At 47.1% G+C, this 23,621-nt stretch overlaps 1 protein-coding gene across 5 annotated transcripts in view; it reads left to right on the forward strand.

The window, feature by feature from the left end:
* The window catches only part of PRPF40A (pre-mRNA processing factor 40 homolog A), a 1,435,679-nt gene that overhangs the window by 535,120 nt on the left and 876,938 nt on the right, over positions 1-23,621 (forward strand). For all 5 annotated transcript variants that reach the window (XM_069616434.1, XM_069616435.1, XM_069616432.1 and 2 more), the window contains exon 14: positions 16,103-16,267. In XM_069616434.1, coding sequence (XP_069472535.1) covers positions 16,103-16,267 — 165 coding nt within the window. The remainder of the gene's footprint in view (positions 1-16,102; positions 16,268-23,621) is intronic.

Below are 23,621 nucleotides of genomic sequence, written 5' to 3' on the forward strand. Positions count from 1 at the left end.
GACAAAACCGAAATCTTATTGATGGGCCCCAAAAAGACCCTGAACAAATTAGACAGCAGATACTGTAATTTCAGCATTGAGCACACTGTGATCGGTCTCGGCAGCAGTAAAAACACTGGGAGTATACCTCGACTCTTCACTGTCCATTGACAGACATATCTCAACATCAGCAGCATTCGCAACCAAAATCATTAATTCTGTCAAACCTCACCTCTCCTCCAGGAACGGCCTCAACATTGCTAGAGAAACTATAGGCGCAAAGATGGACTATTGCAATGGCCTCCTCCTAGGCACGTCCTCTAAAAACATCAATAAACTAAGTCACACAAAAGCACTCTGAGCCGCCCTCAGCATCTCTAGGAGAGAGCACATCTCTTAAGCTAGGAAAGGCACCCATTGGCTTCCGGTCAGAGAAGGGATACTGTTCAAAACGCTCACCATCACTCATAGATGCCTCTCAATCTGCTCCTGCCTACCTAGCAGAACGTATACACCAAGCTCAATCCCACAGACACTTTCGTGACATCTACTCGCACCAACTCGGTCACAGTCCCTGCATTCAAGAGTCCAAGCTGGGGAGGTCCAGTTTCGAAGTTCCAGCACACATAGCATGGAACTCACTACCTCTTAACCTAAGAAAGGAACCCTCCCTCATGACCTTCAGAAAAGCATTGAAAACTAATTTGTTCAGGGGGGCGTGGCTAACTAGCCATGGAGTAGGACGTGCCTTGAAGAGCAGCTCCTGAGTATCCGACATTGATCTGGAAAAAAACATGCGAAAAAACGACTTGCGTTCCTCAAAAATGAAAGCATGGACGTCGGAACAGGTGCCCTGCATTAATTGAAAATTGCAAATTAATCGGATGGAAGAGTGAGCAAGAAAGAGGCTTTTTTGTAATGCAGCCACACCAAAATGATGCAGCACAAAATGGCGGACAACAAAGGGAATGAGGCGGCGATCGTAGAAGTAATCGCATAGACCCGGGCGGCAGAGGCTGCAGAGGAGGACCGGCGTTCGGTGATTGTGCGGGGCCTGGTCTTGCCTGCTTGTGGTGATGTGAACGATATTCGCTCCACCAAGCCCATTGCAGGACTCGGAGCGGCGGAGCTCTTTGCACCGTGGGCACGGCGGTTGCATTGGGCAAGCTCCTGAAGACAGCGGTGGCAGAGCGTTGGATGCGAGAGGGATGTCCCGGGCGGACACATGTAGCAACGCGCTTGTGCCGGCGGAGCTGAAACATTGTTATTGCAACAAGGGTCGGCGAAAGATCCGTGCTGTACGAGTGAAGCCAGCGCGGATTACATCATATATTTCTGCTGTTGCATAAATGCCACCGGGTCTGAGTCGACGGAGCGGAAACATTGTTTCTATAGATAAAGGGCAGTGAAAGAGCCGCGCTGTGCGAGTGGAGCCAGCGAGATTGCGTGACACATTTCTGCTGCAGTTCCATACGGAATCCAAGAAAAGACTGCATACACTGCTTCCCTGCCACCATATCAGAGGGAATCATTGCCTCGCGTAAGATAAGTGCCACATGGGCGCCTGTGGGATATGGGTGCACGATGCCAGCAATTTGTTGAAGGGAGTGCCTTCCTGATCTGCTTGGGGACATATGCCCAGGCAATTAAGCTAGCTTTGGTCATCTCATGAAGAAAATGGGGTGTGTGTACTAAAGCCTGTCACGCATGAATGCTGTGCTGTGTAACACGGATATGATAGCATCTGGAAAGAGTAACCTCTAGCTCATCCCAAGCAGGTGCTGGATGACTGCATAAACAGAACGAAGGTCCCGGACAAGTGGAATGCCGATACTGTAGGTGCTCGCATGGCACCAGGTACTGTGAGTCCGAGGAACAGTGGAGTAATGCTGGAGGAGAGGAAGGCACATCTATTGCCCTAGGGAACAAATGTGCAGGCTATGGATCGCCACCGTGGTGGAAACATTGTATGCAGGGTTGAGTTAGAACACTGATGGTACGTGCAAGATCTGGGTGAATACTGATACGGGTGCACAGAGTGCAGCACGGGCAGACCGTGGATGGCCCTGCCAAGAGTTTGAGGAGGTCAATAGGTAGAAGTAACAAAGGTCAAGAACGTGGGAGGACGCAACCCATTTGAAATACAGCTCAACGCATAGTAATGCACACTGCAGTTCTCTGAGGATAACGCTGCCAGGCTCCAACTGTCCTCGTGGGGGTCACGGAAGAACAGGCAAGCAGAATTGGCACGTTACGACAGCACTAGAACTAGACTCACAGGCAGGATTGCACGATGTTGGCGAGAGGGGCTGAGCCCAAGGCTAAACAACCCACGTTGGAAGTCTTTGCCAAGACTCAACAGACCCCCACTGCATCGGCACAGAGTGCAGCAACTGCGCCCGTGGAAGGTACCCCGACAAAAGAAAACCACCAGATCCTAGCAGCTATAACAGAGTTGAACTGCATTGGAGACCCAAATAGATGCAGTGGGAATAGAGGTTGCCCTACTGCGACAAGATGTCAGAGCGCTAGCAGAAAGAATGAGTGGCCTGGAGAGTGTGGTGAAAACCAACACAGAAACCAGCGCAAGCAACACAAAGGAGGTTCATATATTTAAGCAGCAAGTAGCTAACCTTGAGAACCGAGTGGAAGAAGCAGAAGGAAGGGCGAGACGAAACATTTGCGTGGTCGGCCTGCCGGAAGGAGGAGGTCAGGACCCCACGGACTATGTGGAGAATGTGATCCTGCAAGAGATGGGGGGCCGACAAACTTTCACAAGGATTTACTGTCGAGCGTGCGCACAGGGCCTTGATGAGACCACCGCCCGGGGCTCACCCTCGGGCAATAATTGCAAAGATCTGAACTATAAAGACAGAGGACATTTTGGAGTACTTTCGCAAAGGAGGAACGATAGAGCATCTGCAACCGTCACAGCGTATCCGGATTACACCATGCTAGTACACAGACAGCGTTACAGCTATGTGCCGGTCAAGAGGAGACACTGCACGGCTGGAATTAAATACATGCTATTGTACCCTGCGAAGCTCAGTCCTGCATAAAAGTAAAGTAATTATTTTCTTTTTTTTTTTTTTTAACTCTCCAGAGGAAGCGGCAGCATGGCTGGACTTGCAGGGCTGTCCGGAGCGAGAGGAGCACGATAAGTGATGGGGATATTTCATGCATGACGAAATGACAAATGGCTGAGTCGTCCCAGAGGAGACTGTGGTACAGATAACAAGGGAAGGGCATAGACGGGTAACGCCGAAATTGCATTATGATACTCTGGGACTCGTTGAACTTGTTGGACTGGATTATACAGCATAAAGTACACATGTAAACTGGGTAGCATTGAGCGTGGTGAATCTGAAGCAAACGGGAGCAGCAGGATGAAGAAGGCACCCTACCCCCCGGGAAGTAGTAGTAAAACAGCCACTAGGGCGACTTTACCCCGCTGAGCTGCGAGTACAGGCTATTGCCAGAAAGGGCTAGATGCGGGGGTGCATGAGATCCAGGGATGGACGGGCAACAGTTGGGGCCGGTATTGTTGGGGCAGGGAAGGGATGTGGGAAGGAGGAACGGGAGGGAAGCTGGGGTGTTTGATGTGTTTTTAGTTGAGGGGAATTTAAGTTGGGAAACAAGCCTGTATAGAAGGGGAATACACTTCAATATGGACTGCACTGGTGGGGGGAGGGGTGGGATTCTAACAGGCCATGGCGGACCTTAAAATAATAAAGTGGAATGTTAGGGGGCTGAATAGCTACTTAAAAAGGAACAAGGTTATGTTATACCTACGTAGACAAAAGATGGACATAGCCCTGTTGCAGCAGACTCGCCTGACCCGGGATAAGGAGATGATCGGGAAGAAATGGAAGGGAACTGTAGTGGGTTAATCATATTTGGCTTATGCTAGGGGAGTAATTATCTGGGTGGCGCCGCAAGTCCCGTTTCAGATGTTAGACGATAGTGGAAAGGGACGGGAGGATGGTCATAATGGAGGGGAATTGGTGGAAAACAGGGAGATGAGGATTATAAATACGTACGCTCCCAATCAAAACACAGCAGCATACTTTAGGACCCTGTGTGACCACCTCGGCACTTGTGCGGGGAGAGTTGTGATTTGGGGGGGAGACTTTAATTGTGTACTAAATCCTAAGGTAGACTGATCAGATGGGGAAAATGGACATACCCGCCCCAGCAGCCAAAATATTGCACACTGCTGGATGATTTTGGGTTCGAGGATATATGGAGGTCACAACATCCCCAAGAGAGGCAATATTCGCATTATTCTGCTCCACAGCAATTACATACTAGGTTGGACTATATTTTTGCTATGCAAGAGATATTGACGGGGAACGCGCAGATAGAATATGAAGCAAAGGTCCTCTCAGACCACTGCCATTAATCCTAGGATGGCAATATCGACCTCCGAGAGAGAGGATCCCGACATGGCGCCTCAGAGCAAAGGCGCTGAAAGATCCCTTCTTTAGAGAAGACATGAGGGAGGAGATTATGAATTACTTTGAGACTAACACTGGTAGTGTGGACTCAGCGGGCGCGCTTTGGGAGGCCTTTAAAGTTGTGATGATGGGCAGCTATAGCAGAGTCCAAAGGGCTGCAAGGAGGGATTTTGGCTGAGCTGCAGGAAACAGAGGAAGAACTAGAGAGGGCACTTAGGGGAGAAGGCAACACCAAGAAAGACGCTGACCTCATACTCTGGCTGCAACAGAAATGTGCGGGGTATTGGGAGAGACACTAACCTTAGCTATAAAAAAATACATAGGCAGCATGCAGAAGGGGATAAACAAGGAAGGATCTTGGCATGGCTATATAAGAGCAAGACCCCCAGGCCCACAATTGGAACAATAACAAGGGAGGATGGGAGCACTGTTGATACCCAAGGAGGAGTGAACCAGGAGTTTGTAGAGTACTATAGGCTACTATATGGAGATGAGGAGAGTGATCACACCAAGATAGTGGAAACACTGGAGGACATAGGACTGCCGCAGATTAGCGAGGAAGAAAGAGAGGAGTTGGACGCACCAATTACTCTGGAAGAGTTAGAAGAGGTGGTGCAGCAGTTGCCCACCAGCAAGGCTCTGGGGGCTGACGGTCTCCCGAGTGAATTCTAGAAGATATTTAAGGAAGAGGTGCTCCCCCTGCTTTTAGAGATGTTGAACGAGGCCTATGAGACAGGTAAATTGCCAGAGTCCCTCAGAGAGGAGATTATAATACCGCTCCCCAAACCCAATAAGCCTGGACATAGTTGCTGGTCGTATAGACCCCTATTGATGTTAAATAAGGACAGTAAGATACTGACGGCTGTTTTGGCAAATAGACTGAGGAGGGTAATTGGGAAATTAATACATTCTGATGAAACGGGGTATGTTCCGAATAGGAACATATCCAATAATCTCAGGCGACTCCGAGTCATTGAGCATGGAAACGGATACGAAGGCGAACTGGCAATTGTATCATTGGACACAATAAAGGCCTTTGACTCGGTCAAATGGCTGTGGTTGATGGCGGCCTTGGCTGGCTATGGGATAGGGCCTGGATACCTACAGTGGGCAAACATGCTATATAGTGAACCACTGGCCAGAGTTAAGACGGGGGGCAGTGATATCGGAAAGGTGGCAACTCCGTAGGGACACAAGACAGGGATGCCCATGGTCTCCCATGCTTTATATACTGGCCCTGGAACCCTTAGCGATATACCTGAGGCAGGAGTATGATGTGATAGGCATATCAGTCGGAGGGGAACAGCACTTAATTTCCTTGTATGCGGATGATATGTTGTTGTACTTGCGACACCCAGAAGAAAACCTCCAATACATCCTGGAGGTAATGGAGAGATATGCAGGGTTGTCTGGTATAGCAGTAAACCCCCATAAATCTAGCATGTTCCCACTAGGTAGATATAAGGGGATCCCATTAAAACAACTACCGGTGTTACAGATACCATGGGAGGTTACCACATTCCGATACCTCGGGATAGATATATATCACACAGTGGAAGAGGAACATCAGTACAGCACAGAAGCGGCGATGAAGAAAATTGAAAATTGCATGAAGTTTTGGGTGAAGATGCGTTTAGCAATGATGGGGCGTGGAGCAATGTTGAAGATGGTGGTCCTACCTAGGCTCTTGCACTACTTTGGGAACATACCAAATTCTTGATGGCAAAGAAATTCTTCACTAAAGTAGATGGTATGTGCAGGGATTTCCTTTGGCATGAACACAAAACAGAGTGGCCATCTGGAAGCTACAAAAGCCATATGAGAAAGGGGGTATAAAATTGCCTAACTACGAAGTTTATTATATAGCAAGCCAGCTGCAATATGTAGCTAAGTGGCTCTCGGAGGAAGTGACCTCTGAGTCCAGGCTGTTTAGACAGGACTGTGCTCCATTCTACCTAAAGGAAATTATGTGGCTGGCCAAGGCAGAAATGGTTGGGCGTCCAAAGATGATGATACTTGGGTGGAAGATATGGCGCAGGGCATGCCAGATGGAGAACCCACTCCTGTGCTCCCCACAGGTACCGCTGTTGGCACTGGCGGGAGAAGAAAGGCAACTAAGGATGATTAGGAACCACTGGGAACCGGTGGGGATAGCAACAATGGGGGACATATGGCAAGAGGGGACTATAATGGATTTTGATGTGTTGAGGGAGGAAAGTGGGTTACACATGGGACAGTATATTACGTATCATAGAGTGGTGCGAAAAATCAAGATGACATGGTCCGAAGTGGTACTAGGTGAGGAGCCAGATGCTAGTATAGATACAATATATGATATAGCGGAAGGGGGACACGAAATATCCAGAATGAGTGGATGATGGCTAAAGTGGGAAAAGAGGTAGTACAACTGAGACAAGAGTGGGAGGCGGAAGTGGGAGTCCCGATGAGTGATAAGATGTGGGAAAGGGCCCAAGGGTATCATAAGAAGGTATCAAGGACTGTTAGACTGCAACAGATACAACTATATATTACACACAGGGCGTATGACACCTCAGAGGATAGCTAGATTCAAAAATGCAAGGCGGCAAGCATGCCCCAAATGTGATGAGGAAAATGCTGGAATGGGGCATATGTTTTGGTCATGCCCGATCATTGAGCGCTTCTGGGGCGAAGTGGCACACAGATTGGCAGAAAGAGGTACCAAGATTGAGGTGGATAGTGTGGGCCTGCTTGATAGGTGGGTTTTCTAGACCACTTGAGCTTAAACATGTGAGCAAACTAAAAGACCTGGCCTATGTACTTGCAAAGAGAATTGCTATGGGGTGGAAAACTTATCACAGACCACGACTAGAAGTATGGTGGGAAAATCTACGGAAATGGGCTGAGGCAGAAACCATGGTGTCGCAGGGTTCGAGTAGGTCTGCGGGGAGGAGGAACAAGTAACCCTGATGGCCTGGAAATCACTAATCGCAGAGTTATTTGGGCCGATGCGGGACCCAACGGAACTCTCAGGTGAGGAATCCCTACCGCAGGATGCAGAAGCAGAATACGAGAGGAAGTAGGCTCGAAGGGGGGGAGGGGTGGGATAGGGAAAGCAGTGGACATAAAGTGATGCATAATTGGAATGTTATTACATGCAGCGCAAGTTTGGTTTGTATTGTTTGTTTGAATAAACTAATAAAAATGCTTTTTTTTTTAAAACAAATTTGTTCAAGTAATATGTGCTCCTGTTCATTCCTTGAAACTATGTAACCCGCATAATGTTTTATTATGTAATACTGTACCTAAGAATGTACCCAAGTATACTGTGCCTAAGTGAATATTCTGGAACCACGCCACGATGCCCCAGGGCCGCTGTGCGCGCTGTAAATGCAAATAAACTACTTCTTAGAACTTTGGCAGAGACTTTTCCATTTACTTACCAGAGCTGCTTTATCCTATCCAAGACTTTTGGCCATTGACTTTGGCCTAGCCTATTGAATTGACTCTTCTGGTGAACTCAGAATATATGCACTGTCTAAGAAATAATTGTATTTTTTTTTAATGTTCTGATAACCTATGACTTTTTGATCCTCCTTCAAAGTATTCTGAATGCCTCAGAAACTTAGTGTACAGTACTGAATTATATTTGTGTGCAATTATATTTCCTCCTTCTTATGAATGTTTTATAACTGACAGTTAAATTAAGTATTTACCAAACCTTGAGTGTAAGTTTATTTGAACACCTGTGATTATAGACCTCTGTGTAACATTCTTACAGCTCACATTCCCTCTTGAGATAAGCCTGGCTGCTCAGCAACGCTACCACAAAACTGTCTAGTACAGACTTGCACCACAGGTTGGTTTTGCTTACACCAGCAGTCCTAGTTGTGTGTAGTGGTCCCAAAGGGTACTGCATTCAAACTTTGCATAACAGGGGCTCTGCTGCTTACTGCCAACCCTCCCGCTCTTCGGCCCAGGAAACCAACCGGGGGCCGCTCCAAGGCCTTCGGAAGAGCACGTCGTCGTCGCCAGGGTCCCCAGGGCGGCCCTTCAACATCCAAGCAGGATTGAACCGACCATGGCGTCTGGCCCCCACCCATGCACGATGGTGGGAGGCCGGCTGGCGAACTTCGTCAGCGTGTGGAAGACCATCTCTACCGACCGTTTGGTGCTGGACGCTCTGGCCCACGACACACCCTGGAATTTCAACGGAAGTGTCCCCGAATACCACTCGTGCCCCTGCAGGAAATCCCCTGACGGATCTGGGGTTCTTGGTGGCCTGTGCTAAGTCCTGCTTGACTCCATCGCAGGAAGCGCGGTTTGTGGGCTCCCGACTCACAGTGTTGTGCCTGGTGTCTCCGTCGGAGAGGATCGCAGCCAGCTTGGACAAGGTGCAACGGCTGTTGGTCCTGAAGGTCGCCACAGTGAGGTCCATCAATTCTCTGCTCGGCATTATGATGTCATGCATCTACCTCAGCCGACTGTGCAGGCTATGGATGAGTCCACTACAAGAGTTCCTAGACGGCCGTTGGATAAAAGTGTCGGGAAGCTACCAGGACAAGATCACGCTCTACAAGAGTTTCCGTCGAGCGATAAGGTGGTGGGGAGTTCATGCGCATCTGTCCGGAGGCGTGGATTTCCAGACCCCTGCCGCACCAGGATACTGTCACGACAGACACCTCCCTGGAAGGATGGTGTACAGTAGGACCCCAGCTGGCTCATAGAGCTGGGGGGGTGCCCCAACAGTACTTTAAGATGAGTAGGAGCACCCTTGAGATGGATGGGCATGCAGATTCATACCCTTGCATCAAATCAATGACGACAAATCGATAGTTTGGCAAAGGGAGTGAGTTTAATGACAAGTACAAAAAGCGGGGAGTTTATGGATATCCGCAATCGCTCGATCTTCCTTCTTGCGTCAACTCAACTTAATTTCATAAACGCATCATTTATACTAAAAAATGTGTCATCACTGACTTGTAAGATTTTAAAACCTAGCATGCAACTTGATTGTTTCTTGGAAGGTAACTTTAATATAAGTGCTACATCTGTATATGGTAACAAAGTGAGGGAATTGGATAAACCGTGTCAGGTGGGGCATCTAAACCCTTCCTTCAAAATGGCTACTGTAGACGTCACTGAAAGTATGATGTCTCATTGGTTCTACTAACTATAGGACCCTAGATTACTTGGTCCACTATGATTTGGTTGGCATCAACCCCGCTCATACTTTTCCACCAGTTTCGCAGCGTGCAGAATATCCAGCCAGGCGCAGGGAGTTCGTCTGCACCCCCAGCCTCCCTCTAATTATTGCAACAATCATCACTTCAGTGGTCATGTGTCAATTATTTCTTTGTATTTTGGCCTCGAGACTGCTTCTTGGTCTGGAAAAGTTAAGGCTTCTGGGCATGGCACAAGTCCATTGGTAGGTGTGAAAGTTTCATCCCTTCTGCTTGCTCAGTCACGTGATTTCGACACAGTGTAATTGTCTTATTCTCCATGCAATTCGTGCATTTGATTTAATTTTGCCAGCCTCTGTGGCTTATCTTGACCTTTCAGAATAGGATACTCTGTTCTTCTCTATTGTATCTTCTGTGGTTGTATTTCAGGCGATCCGACCTTGCCTTCTTGGCATGACTTGCCTTCATTTGAGCTTGTCTTCAATTCTCAATTTGCTTGCTGCAAGGCTCTCCTCTTGAGACCTTTAATAACCTTTGGTTGATTCTGCTCTTGTGCCTAGTGGAAGTATACTTGTATAAAGTGCTCCTTTTGAGGTAGATAAGTATAGGTGGTGCTTGCCGCAATCTATCTTACTATTAAGCTTAAGCAAGCCTCATGATTTTCTTAGCTTCTTGCTGTTACTGTGCATATGTACACGTGTAAACTGGTTTGAATATTCTCATCGCGCTCATGGCATAAGTTTCTAACATTTGACATCACTTATTTCACTTTAGATTCGGGATGTCACTTATCCATGGTGTATCATCTCTTCATCATTCACAGGTCGTTATATCTTCTATATGTGAGTCAGTCCGGGTTCTTGTGATGTCATCATCCGTCGTCTTTTAGAATCTTTTTGGCTTCTTCAGGTATTGCATTTTGACATTCGTCTTTCTGTCACATGTGTTGGTATGGTTTTCTCACTGGGTACCTCACTGTCCAGATTTTCTTAGTCGTCGGTATCTCAATAGGTGCTGTCAGTCTGATAGGTACTGGACAGAGCCCCACTGCGGCTCTCTGCTGGTTTATTTGCTCATCATACGTCACATATTTTGGCGTGAACGTTCCTGGTACTTCAAAATGGCAGATAGGGGTGCAAATCTTGCTTGGGACCTCCTCTACAATGGGGAGCTCACACCGGAAGTCTCCGCAAGAGGCCTGTGGCTACCGGAGGAGAAATCGTTGCACATCAACGTGTTGGAGCTGCGGGCTGTGTTTTGGGCCCTCACGTCTTTCCTTCCTTCCCTCAAGGGCAAGGTGGTGCAGGTCTTCACGGACACCACCACCGCAATGTTTTATATCAGGATGCAGGGGCACCAGATCCCCGGCGCTCTCCAAATAAGCGAAGGGCCTATGGCACTGGGCGGTCGCCCAGGGGGATATTCCTCAATTCCGTTTCATCTGGCAGGAGTGAAGAACAGTCGCTGACTCTCAACAGGGGGCTACGCTCTTGCCATGAATGGGAACTTTGGCAGGACCAAGTGAATCGCCTGCAGATGGGGTAATCCCCAAATCGATCTATTTGTGACAGCGACGAACACCAAGTGTCGGAGGTTTGCCAGCAGGTGTCCCCAGCCGCAGAGCATGGGGGACGCATTCTCATTCCCCTAGGACTGCCTGTTTCTGTATACATTCCCTCAGTTGCTTCTTCGACTAGTCAATCAACTCGGACAGTGCCGGTGCCGGATGATCCCCGTCGCACCGGCTTGGCCGAGGCTGATCTGGTACCCGGACTTTCTAGACATGTCCGCGCCCCCTCCAGTCAAGCTTCCGGTGGTCGCAGATCTTGCCAGGGAATGAGTTGCAATTCTGCACCATGAACCAGGATTGCTGAACCTGCAGGCCTGGCTCCTGTAGCGTTGGAGTTCGGGGGGGGGGGTTACGATCTCCCAGTGGACTGCAAGGAGGTGCTTGCCAAGGCCTGATAGGGAGAATTCTCATTCTATGGCTAATTTCCCTTACCTATAGAGTCCCCAGCAGCTTTGCTGGATTTGAAGGGTTTTTCTTTTCTCCTGCTAAGAGTGAGACATTTTCCCACTCTTAGACATTTCGTTACGTGTGTTCTAGGCTATTGTTTAATGTCTATGGGATTTTCTCAACCCCATAGGAACCATCTTTATTCACATGTGTTACACAGCACCCTCCGTGCAGTGACACAGGGGTGTCGTAGCGACCCCCAAGCGTAGACTCCATACCCTGGGACTGACTGTCTCCCAGGGCATGTAAAGTCCTAATTGACTTTACTAGTCACTAGAACTAAACCAGTACAACCCATCTTACTATGGAGGTACTGGAAGGGGTTAATAGTTTTTCCCCTATGTTCATTTTCGAGAGGGTACCGTAAAGTCCCTCTCTCTAGTGTTTCTGGCTGGTGGCAGTGGTTACTACCATAAATATTCAGCGAATATTTCCCTATGGTATTATCCCATTGTTCGAGGCTACCCACTTTTCTGACCGCCTCTAACATACCGCCGGTTTATTTTTATATTAACTTTACTCCGGTAGGTTTTATTTGCCAGAACTTTAATATAAATTCTTTCTCGTGACTTTCTCTAAACTCCTAACCCAGGTCAGGGATCTTTTGTTCGTCCTTTTGGCAGGCATCTGCCAAGAAGTCATCCTTTCGGCGCCACTGAGTCTGGGGTGGGTCCATTGTGTGGGAGGGGGAGTAGGACCCCTGGATGTCGCACTCTATCCTGATAGGCTGGAGGTTCTCCTGCCAAGGAGACTACTCCACTGTGTGAGTGACGGCTACACTGTATGAATGGGACTCTTTTTGCATAAAAGCAGGGTCCTGAGGACTGGAAGAACAAGATGTCGCCACTGGAACTAAGAAGCTGAAGAGGAGAGAAGCCAAAGACCTCTGCGCCGACTGAACCACCATGCTGCAGCGTCTCACCACTTTTCTCCACACGACAAGAGAAGATCGTCCTCTGCAAGAGCCTTCTTCCCTTGAGCTGGTGGGGCCAACCAGTTAGCCAATCGCCTTCCTGGACCTGCCTTGGTCATATCGCCAGTACCCTGTACTCGGAGGCAGGATAGCCAGGCACCCGTCCACCCGGACCGCGATTTAAAGGAGCCTACCTTTTATTCGTCGGGCAGCACCGCGGCTAGTTTCATCCCTGGGTAGTTCAGTAAGCTCCACGATGAGCCTCTTCCTCTGCTGGATCCCCCGAACTACCAGGAAAAACCGCCACTGCAGGAGCCACTTCATTTTAAAGGTACATTGTTCTGCCCTTTCTTCGCGGTAGAGCTAAAGGTGTTTTAAATCCTTTACCTACCTGTTGGGTTGGCCACCCCTCTTAACATTTTCTTTCACCTTCTGCATCCACCTTCAAAATCGTTAACCAAAGACCTGACTGCAGCTACAAGAACATTTTGCTGCGAGGCCCTTGCCCTGTACCACTGACTCTGGCATTGGCCTTTTGACTCTGGCTACATTTGTTAGAACTGCCTTCTTTAGATTGCTTCTCAACTAGAACTGTGTTGGTGCACCTGCTTCTTATAACCACCTTTTTTTTCTTTCTTTTTAAAACTTTGAATTGCCATTTTGCTCGATTTTCATTTAAGTATTCCTTATACTAAAGTATTGCCTTGTCTAAACTTGTTCACAATCTTATGCGAAGTGTTGCTACGGTGTGTAAGAAGATATTTCTGTATAACTTGTGCTTTCCCTCTGTTGTGAGAAATTGCTAGAGTATCCCTTGTGTGTGGTTTTCACTGTGCCGTTTTGCTCAGTTTTCACTCTGGTTCACTTGGTCTACAATTTGACTAGGGAGTGTGTATATTTTTCTTTGACTTATTTTAACTTGCTTGATGGATAAATGTGTTTTACTAGAAGTGTATAAAATAAATATATATATATATATATATACACTTTTTAATACAAAGCTTTGGTCAGTGTTTCCTTGTGCCTTAGTACTTTAGGCCTAATGTGTAACCCCTGAATACTGCTCATCTCCCTCTTGAAAGAAGTCTGACTGCTCAGCCACAGCTACCAACTAAAGCTTTTGTGGTACAGACTGATACCAAAGGGGATTTATTGCTCTCGCCAGTAGTCCTAATCTTCTGTAGTGCTCCCTAAGGGAACTGCACAGGATTCTGCCTAACAAGGCCAGAGCATAGTCTACTCTTAAATGCTATGGACATGAATGGAATAGGTTCCCCATTTGGTGCCGTGCACAGAAGATCGATCTTTACACAGCACGGCTCCGCAGGTGCTACCATATTTGCTGCTGTTGGCCAAGGCATGACTGGCCCATGCCTTCATCAAAGTTCATCTGACGGCTATATCCTGCTACACCAGATCTCCGGGACGGTCCTAGTTATCGTCGCACCATCTGGTTAAAAAGTTTGTCAATGGACTGTTCCGTTCGTTCCCGCCGGTGAAGGCACCAGCCCCGGCCTGGGAACTCAATGTGGTACTGACTAGGCTCATGGGGCATCCATTTGAACCCATGCAGACATTTCCACTGAAGTTCTTGTTATGAAAAAGAGCGTTCCTCGTAGCCATCACCTCTGCACGACGAGTGGGTGAGATTCAGGCCCTGTCCTTAACCCACTGTATTTGACTTTTCACGACTCTAGGGTGGTGCTGCGGACGCACCCCTCCCTGTCAAATGAGCTATTGGACTTTCATCTAAACAAGCCCTTGGTGTTGCCTGTATTTTTTCTGATGCCTTCGTCGCCGGCTGACGGGACTTTGCACTCGCTGGATGTAGCTAGAGCACTTTAGTTCTACGTGGACCGCACAAAGAGTTTCCGGAAGAAGTTGCAACTTTTTGTAAACTTTGGCCTTGTGAACCATGGGTAGGCCCTCTCCAAGGCTTCCATTTCCAGGTGGCTCTCCGGCTGCATCGCCCATTGTCACCGGTTGGCAAACTGACTGTTGCCTGGCCGCCCGAGAGCCCATTCGACCAGAGCGATCGCTGCAACTACGGCGTTCCTGTCTGGTGTGCCCCTGCTGGACATATGCAGGGCTGCTACATGGAGGTGAACGCACACCTTCACCAGATTCTACTGCGTGTACAGGGATTCCAGGGCGGAGTCGAGAGTCGGCCGAGCAGTGCTGCGCAACCGGTTTGCTTGAATTTGAGCCTGGTGAGGAGGTAAGATATGCTTACCTTGAACCTTGCCATCTCCCGTGGTTGTGCGTGTGTGTGTGTGTGTACTGCTATGTATTCTTTATTCATGAGCATGTGAATCCATGCTGGACTTTGCTGGAGAAGGAACAAGTTACTTGCCTGTAACTGTTCTGCAGCATGGGTCTGGCATGGATTCACATGCAAATCTCGCCTACCCCTCTGGGATGCTATTTGGCCTACTGCCACTTTACTTGCTACCAAATCTGAAGATGGCTACCAGCGGAGGTGCTTAGGTTGAGGGCAGTCATTGGCTTGGGGCAGTATGACCCAGAGCTCAGTGATTGGTTGTTCGGAAAGACAGTTCAGAAATGAAACTGAATTTTTCTTTACTGAGGATTCCGAGCCCGACGATGGGGAATATTCAGGAGCATGTGAATCCATGCTGGAGAACAGTTAAAGGTAAGTAACTTGTTCCTTTTGGTTATGTATAATATTGGCCTACTTGTATTTAAACCATTTATTTGTACAATACATAGTGTTTCAGTGTATCTTTGGAACATGTGTATGCTACAATTTCTTTGTACCAAGCTCCCTCCCGCTCTCCCTCCTAAAATGAGCCTGGCTGCTCTGTCTACGCTACCATATACTCAGGTGGTTCAGCCTTATACTAAGAGTGGAGTCCTTTACTGTCTGAGTTGAATTGTTGTATTAAGCTCTTGGTTAGTAAAAACATTTCTGAAGTCCAACTAAGACATTTAAGAAGACCATATTATCGGTGGAAGAGATCCAGTTATCTAAAGTAGTATCTGTGTGGAAGCTGATGTTGTGAAGTAGATTTCTGTAAAAATCCCCTAATGATGACTCTGCAGGAGGACTCCTTTTTGCATGACATATTGTAAAGAATTGGGATAGCCTCCTGAAGTCAAACATGGGTGTGATACTCTGTTTTCTCTTCAACTAATAATAAAGAGCAGCTTTACAAAGGATTCCCAGCCTGTGCATTGGAGTCATAATGAAACGTGCATGTTTATTAAAAAAAAGCCATGAAGGGCAAAAAGCTTGAAATATGAGTTAAAGATTTGGAGATTTAAATGAACAGACCAGTATGGGCAGAATGCAAGTAGCATGAAGGAAGATGATTTTGTGAAATTAGATCACATGCTGGCCTGTTAGTTCTTGAAACTTTGATTGTCATTTGATTGGTTTCATTACAGTTTACATTTTGTAGCTCCGTGTTAATTGAAGTGATCTGATAATTGTGCTATATTTTCCTGCAATGTAAATTCTACATGGTAGAAAAAAAGATTTGATTGTGGCACTTAATAACATTTCTGAGGGTGCTTTTTTTTTTAATGCATTTTCTATTTTAATCCGATCTAGTGCTTTAGCCAAATTAAGTGAAAAGAAGCAAGCATTCAATGCCTACAAAGTACAGACAGAAAAAGAGGAAAAGGAGGAAGCAAGGTCCAAATACAAAGAAGCTAAGGAAAGCTATCAGCGCTTCCTTGAAAACCATGAAAGGATGACTTCTACAACAAAGTACAAGTGAGTTTCCTTTCTTTTTTTTTTTAAGGGATGGTTAATGCTGACAATTTGCATTTTCATTTGATTTTTGTTTTTGGCGCATTCGATTTCAGGTCGAATATTTGATTGGCATTTATTGGCTGCTTCACAATTTGTGTCTTTAGGTTCACTTTCTTCTACTGTCCTGTGTCTTGGTCCTTGTTAGGGTAGTTTTCATAAAATCCCACTTGGAGGTAAGCCTTTAGTAAGCTATCTGTGATTTGTAGACCCCCCACCTCTTGGTATCAGCCTGTAGTACTCAAGGACCTTGGTAGATTTCAGAGCAGTCAGGCTGATCTAAAGAGGAAGATGTGAGCTGTAGGCAAGTACACTGAACCTAGCTAGTAATACCCCTCAAACACACATAAATTTATTTTACAATATAGATTTATTATATTTACACAAGTCACTGTTAAATACGTGGCACAATAAACCAACACACATAGGCGCACTTTACAATACTTTCAAAAGGCCACTACTTAGTTGGTAGTTGCTTCACGCACACAATTGTTACAGGAGTCTGACTGGTCTACTGTACATTTGGTAATGACGTGCACCCACAAAGTAATACACTAATTGCATTGAGTCAGCATACACATATAAAATGGTGATCTTTAAGAAGGAAAACCGTTGGTTAGTGTTATCCTATCAGAGCTTCAAGTTCTAGAGGTAGTTTTGCGGCACACAACCCTAGCTAACTGGCAGTTTGTACCAGCTTAAGGTCTTGCAACCTGTGGAAATCAACATTTCCTGGGGATACTTTCTAGTCTCTAGGAAAGGAGATACAGGAAATCTTAACCAACGTGGGGGACCCTGTTAAAGGACTCGCTAAAGGGACACAAGCAACGGGTTGTGTCGGAGGCAAGAGGGGGTCGCCATGGACACCTCTACATACACTCCAATGTTCTCGAGCGGTTTTCTGGAATAAGGTAAGCAATACCTCTTTCGCCACAGTACCTGAGGTTTGAAGAAACTGTTTGTGGCGGATGCTCCATGATTTTGCAGCTCTGGACCCAACCTTAAGATTCCTTGGTCTGATAACGAAAGGAAGGACAATGGACGGGATCTCTGTCTTGAGGTAGGACCTCTGGCACGGCTTTCAGCAACTTCTCTGGTCACTCTGCGGTTTTGGCACCTTTTCTGCTATGCCAACAAAGGACACGATTTGCCTAGTCAATCTTCCCCTGTTAGTCTCACACTCGGCTGAGGGGGTCTGTACAAGTTGGATTGGATCTCTGTAGTGTCCTTGAGGGTTCAGCAAAGAATTGGTCGGATTCAGCCTTTGCGCACGATATACTAGAAATGGGCAGCAGGTCTCCTGGTATTGGGGTTCCGCAGCTCTGGAAACTCGCAGGACCTCGGGAGATGGCTCAAAACAAAGTCTTTGGACTGGTTGTTCCCACCAGTCAAATGGAACAAGTCCTCTTCGGAGTAACTGTCGTGCAGAAAACTGGGTAAGGACGGCAAGGGCAGTTTCAGTGTTGCAAAGGGTGTGCAGGTGTCTCTGGTAGTCTTCGGTTACATCAGCTTCCAGAGGTCGACTTGCTTCACTCCCAGAGCCTCGATTTTTTTTTTTATACTGATCCAGCACTCTCATCTGCAGTCTTACTCTGCAGTTTACAGAATAGGGCGTTTGGCTGTCCAATCAGGACAGCCAGAACCGCAGTGGGAGATGGTCCCATTCAGGCACTATGGCAGACATAGGACGATTGAGGAGGGTGGAAACTCCTCCCCATATGCCTGTCCAGCCGCTCTGGAGCCTAGGCAATGACACCCAAGGGTTTCCGCCAAAGGGAAAATGCACACCTGCCTCCCCCTCCCAGAATGGTAGGAGAAGGTTTAACAAAGAACTAATCTAGTAATGGCAAAAAAAGGGAGGCCCCGCGTTGGCACTTGGGTGTCCCTATTGTGCACTACCAAGGCTATGGACATAGCCTGCGGTACCAAGTTCACACAATAGTTGGTAGAACACATCCACTGCCACTAGCCATAACTAGGAGATTGTCTATGCAACTAAAGTCACAGGAGCAGAGAGAAGGGAGATACGGGGTATCCCTTTGGGACTCCCCGTGAGGTGATATAAAGTATCTCTCTATCCTTAAGAAGGAACAACTTACTTACCTGTAACTATTGTTCTCCATGAGTCTGGTATGGATTGACATGGTCCCGAATATTCCCGAGTCAGGCCTGGAATACTCGGTAAAAGAAAATAGTTTCACTTACTGTCTTTCTCCTCTAAACCAATCACTAGGCTCTGGGTCATACTGTCCCCAGACAATGTCTGCCATCTTCCTAAGCCTTTCCTCTGGCAGCCATCTTCGATTTGGTAGCATGTAAAGTGGCAGTATGACCAGGAAAAGCAGCAGAGGGGCAGGCAGCAGGGTTTGCATGTGCATCCTTGCCAGACCCATGCTGGAGTACAGTTACAGGTAAGTAACTTGTTCCTTCTCCAGCATGGGGTCTGGCATGGATTCATAAGCTTGTGAATAAAGAATACATTACATTACACAACCACAGGAGGGGGGCAAGGCTCAACAGAAAATACTCTTGCCTCTGGCACAGGCTTACCTTCAAGCGAACAGGTTGCGTAGCAGTGCCTGGCCGACCCTGGATTCCTCTTGAATCCCTGAATCCCTGTCGAAGCCGTAGAATATTGTGAAGGTGTGCGTGGACCTCCACGTAGCATCCCTGAAGATGTCCAGCAGGGGCACACTAGACCGGAACGTGTTGTCGCATCGATCGCTCTGGTGGAATGGGCTCTCGGACGGCCTGGCAGTGGTCGGTTTGCCAACTGGTAACAGTGTGTAATGCAGCCAGAGAGCCACCTGGAGGTGGAGTCCTTGAACAAGGCCTTCCCATGGTTCACAGGAACAAAGTTCATGAATAGTTGAGATGTAGTCTGGAAACTTTGTGCGTGCCAAATATAACTTCAGCGCACAAGCCACATCCATTGAGTGCAAAGTCCTTTCAGCCAGCGACAAAGGTTTTGGAAAAAACACAGGCAACACCAAAGGCTCGTTGAGGTGAAATTCCGACAAAACCTTTGGCATGAAGGAGGGCTGCGTCCGCAGCACCACCCTTGTCGTGAAAAGTCAGATAAGGCTATTTGTAGTAAAGGGCCTGGATCTCGCCTACCTTCCAGGCAGAGGTGATGGTCACGAGAAAAGCCATCTTCCACAAAAGGAACTTGGAGTCTGATGCATAGGCTCGAATAGTGATAACCACCAGTTGCACCTTGATAAAGGCATGCGCCAACCGCGTCTTGGCCAAGGACAAGTACGGAAGAATCTATGGAGCCGAGCCCCTCGGAGGGTACCTCTTCTGTGTCCGTCACCACGTTGCGAATCATTTCCGCTTGTGCCCCTAGCACTTCAGAGGCGACAACACTCTGGCCCTGGCAAGGACCTTCCTGCAGTTTGCCAGCAGCTCGCATTTTCCGAACTCTTAAGTCTGCAGGAGCCAAGCCTTCAGGTTCAGCAATCCTGGGTCGTGATGTAGGATTGCACCTCCTCCTCTGGCGAGGAGATACGCGACCACCGACAGTTTGACCGGGGGGCGATGATGACCTGCTGAGAAGATCCGGGTACCAAATCTGACTCGGCCACGCGGGCGTGACTACGTTCATCCTCCATCGGCACCATCAGAGTTGATTGACTCTCAGCAGGAGAGTCATCGGGGGAACGCGTACGGGACCAGGCCTTCCCACGGCAAGGAAAATGCATACCCCATGCCCCTCTAATCTTTGGCATTTGGAGTTCTTCGCTATCGCATACAGATCGATCTGCGATCTGCCTCATTTGAGGAAGAGACTGTCCACATGATCCAGTTGAAGTTCCACTCAAGGCAAGAGCGCAGCACCCTGCGGAGCGAGTCAGCAATGGTGTTCTTGACTTCCCGCCAGGTGAAAAGGAATGAGGAATGTTGGGGAGAATTCTCAGAAATGTGCTAATTCCCTTCTACATTAGACGGCCAGCTCTTTTGCAGGACTTTAGGGCTTTTAATTTGTATCCTCGTTAGGCAAGATTGTATGCAGTACCCTGTGGGAAACAGCCCCAGCCTTGCCCTCTTGGCAATATTTAACCCAACCTTTGATATAAGCATGTACTATACAAGTTGGTAGAGTGACTGAGCAGCCAGGCTTATCTCGAGGGGTCAATGTGAGCTGTAGGGTTACAACATAGAGATTCACAGTGACAAGTATCCAAACAAAACTTATACTCTAGGTTTCTTGATTAAACAATTATTTATTAATGTAAGTCAGTTTGAATAAGCCTTCTTTAGAATGGAGCATATATGTAACGCTTAAATTTACTTCAAAAATACACTGTTTCAATAAATCAGTAGATGCCCATTTGGGATGCCACGCACACTTCCTACACCCTGAGGTGACTTAAACAGCTAGGACTCTGTGGACATTGACATATCACTGATACATTTAGAGGAATACTGAGTTTGGTGTCAAAAAGAAAAGGTTAGAGGGAAAGACAATGGTTAACAAGTTTCTGAAACACGTAAGCACTTTAAACCGCCCAATGCAATGTAGATTAACCCTTTCCCAGCTATACAATTAAAAAATGTATGACTTTTTGGAGGGACAGATCAAAACACAGTTCGAGGTTAGATTATCAGGGAGCCAGGGCAGCGCTAGTCAATTGAGCAAAGTCTAGGGGAGCTGAGTTTCTTCTTGAAGGCAAGTAAAACATCTTGCACAATAGAGTTTTGCTGAAAAAGAAATCTGTTGGACCACAAGCTGGGAGGCTTGTGAAAGGCAGAGCTGCAAGCAGTGCTACAAAAGGCAGCAAATGCAAGTCGCAACTGAGGGCAAGCCAGCTACACAGCAAGAGATAAGTGCCCCTTAGTTCACAGTACCTTAGGTCTGAAGAAATTGGTTCCAGGTGGCTTCTGTTCCAGTTGTAGTATGGCTGATCCTGTTGTTCCTGGGCCTCAGTTGTGGGGACAAGAGGGAGGATGTCTGGGGACTCAGCAGCAATGGGTTAACTTCAGATCAGCGGCGCTCGCGGTTTCAGCTTCTTGCGAAGATCACCACTGTGGTTCTCGGATACCTTGTGGTCTTTCCTGTCTTCTGGGGTCCATCACTCTGTTGTGGCTCAGGCTTGATTAGTCCTGCTTCGAGGGAGTCCGGAGGATCTTCCTGAAGCTCGGGTCCGACTTAAAAACGATGCACTCGATTCTGGTGTTCCTCTCCCTGGCACTCGGTTCCTGCAGCAGCAAATGGAAGTACAGCCAGCTTTGAGTAGATTTCCAGAGGAGTTTGTCTTGGGGTCGATTGGTCCCACCAACCCAAGGGGAGAAGTCGTCCTTTGCAGGGTGCTAGGGAGAATTTTCAGAAATGTACTAACTCCTCTCTACCTTAGAGACCCCAGCACTTTTGCTGGACTCTCCGATTTTTTTAATTTTTAAACTGGTGAGAGAACTCTCCCATGTATTTTACTATGATTTAAACTGTTTCTTTTGGTTATGGAGCCCAACAAACTCCCTAGGCATCATCTTTTTACATTGTGACACATAGCACCTTCAGTGCAGTGACACAGGGAAGTCTTTCAGATTTCCCAAAGGTTGAAATACGTTCTCCTGGATAAACTACTGTTTCCAAGAGCAGTAAAGTGAAATTGACTTTACTTACATTTGTAACTTTCTAGACCCAGTAAACTTACAATGGGGTGCTTGAGGGGTTACATTGTAGCCCGTCTAGTTTCTCATGTAACATTTTTTGTTACCCTTTCTACAATTAATGGCTGGTGGCAGTACTTTGCTTTAACTACCATTGGGAGTTCATACCGCGGGCTGCGTTTGCGGCTGCATTAAAGCACCCATTGGTGCCCATTTTTATCAAAATGCCCTTGGTCTTTTTTCGCCATTTCTTGTTGGAAAGGTCCTCCTTCAGATTTACTCTGTGTGCCAAACCAGGTTTGATCCCTATGTCCGTTTTGTCTTTGGAGGGATTCACAAGTAACGCCCGTCTCTGGCTCCAGTATGTCTGGCAGGGGCAGGAAGTGAGGGAGGTGCCTGACACTCCCTGTGTTTAGTCTCCTTGGTTACAGGAGTGCACCCAAAGGTGATTGGTTGTCTGGCAAGGACAGCCACCCTGCTGTGATTGACATACATACCACTGTGATTGTGATACTTCTGTGCAACTTCTTCTACTACTCACATTCCCTCTTGAGATGAGCCTGGCTGCTCAGTTCGCTACCAAAAGTGTGTGGTACAGACTTATACCAAAGGTTGGTTTTTGCTTTCACCTTTAGTCCTAATTGTGTGTGTGGTGTTCCCAGAGGGTACTGGCTGCAATTCTGCCTAACACTTGTCCTCTTGGCAATAGGTAACCCAACCTTTGGTATAGGCCTGTATTACACAAGTTGGTAGAGCGACTGAGCAGCCAGGCTCATCTCAAGAGGGGACAATGTGAGCTGTAGGGTTGTAACAGAGATTCAGTGACAGTTATTCAAATAACACTTATACTCAAGGTTTGATATAATAGTTATTGATTAATTTGTCAGTTTTAAAATAAGCCTTCTTTAGAAGGGAGCAATATGCAACATAAAATACCCTTCAATAATTCACTCGTTCAGTTAAGTAGATCCCTTTTGGGATGACAGATACTTCCTACACCGTCAGATGATTTCAATAGTTAGGACACTGAACATTAATGTATCACTTTTCACACTTAAATGCTAATACTAAAGGCATGGTAAAAAAAGGAAAAGGTTAGGGAAGGAAAAAAAAGTTAACACGATGCTCAAACAGGTAAGCACTTTCCAATCCTCCAATGCAATATAGTCAACCCTTTCCCAGCTATACAACTAAGCTATGTATGACTTTTTGGAGGGACAGCTCAACACAAAATCAGAGGGTAAGAAGAGTCTTCAGAGATCCAGGACAGCCAATGTCAATTGAGCAAAGTCTAGGGGAGCTAAGGCACTTCTTGAAGATTAGCACAAAAGTCTTGCACAATGTTAAAGAGTTTGTTGTAAAAAGAAATCACTGTTGGGCCACAAGCTGGGAGGCCTGTGGAGGGCAAAGCTGCAGGCAACTCTGCAAAAGGTAGCAAATGCAAGTCTCAACTGAGAGCAAGCAAGCTACACACAAGAGGCAAGTACCCCTAGTTACACAGTACCTTGAGTCTGTAGAAATGTTCCAGCTGGCTTCTGTTCCTGTTGTAGTTCCTGCAGATTCCTGGTCAAAAAGCTTGCAACTGGAAAACTTCAATTCCGGTGGCTGCAAGCAACGCACACAAACTGGAGTCCCTCTCCCTGGTCCTACGGTTTCCTGCAGAAACTGAGGAATTTCAACCAGCTACCAGATGGATGTCCAAGTG

This window comes from Ambystoma mexicanum, chromosome 9 (assembly GCF_040938575.1).
Source record: "Ambystoma mexicanum isolate Mex_15411 chromosome 9, UKY_AmexF1_1, whole genome shotgun sequence".
NCBI lineage: Eukaryota > Metazoa > Chordata > Amphibia > Caudata > Ambystomatidae > Ambystoma > Ambystoma mexicanum.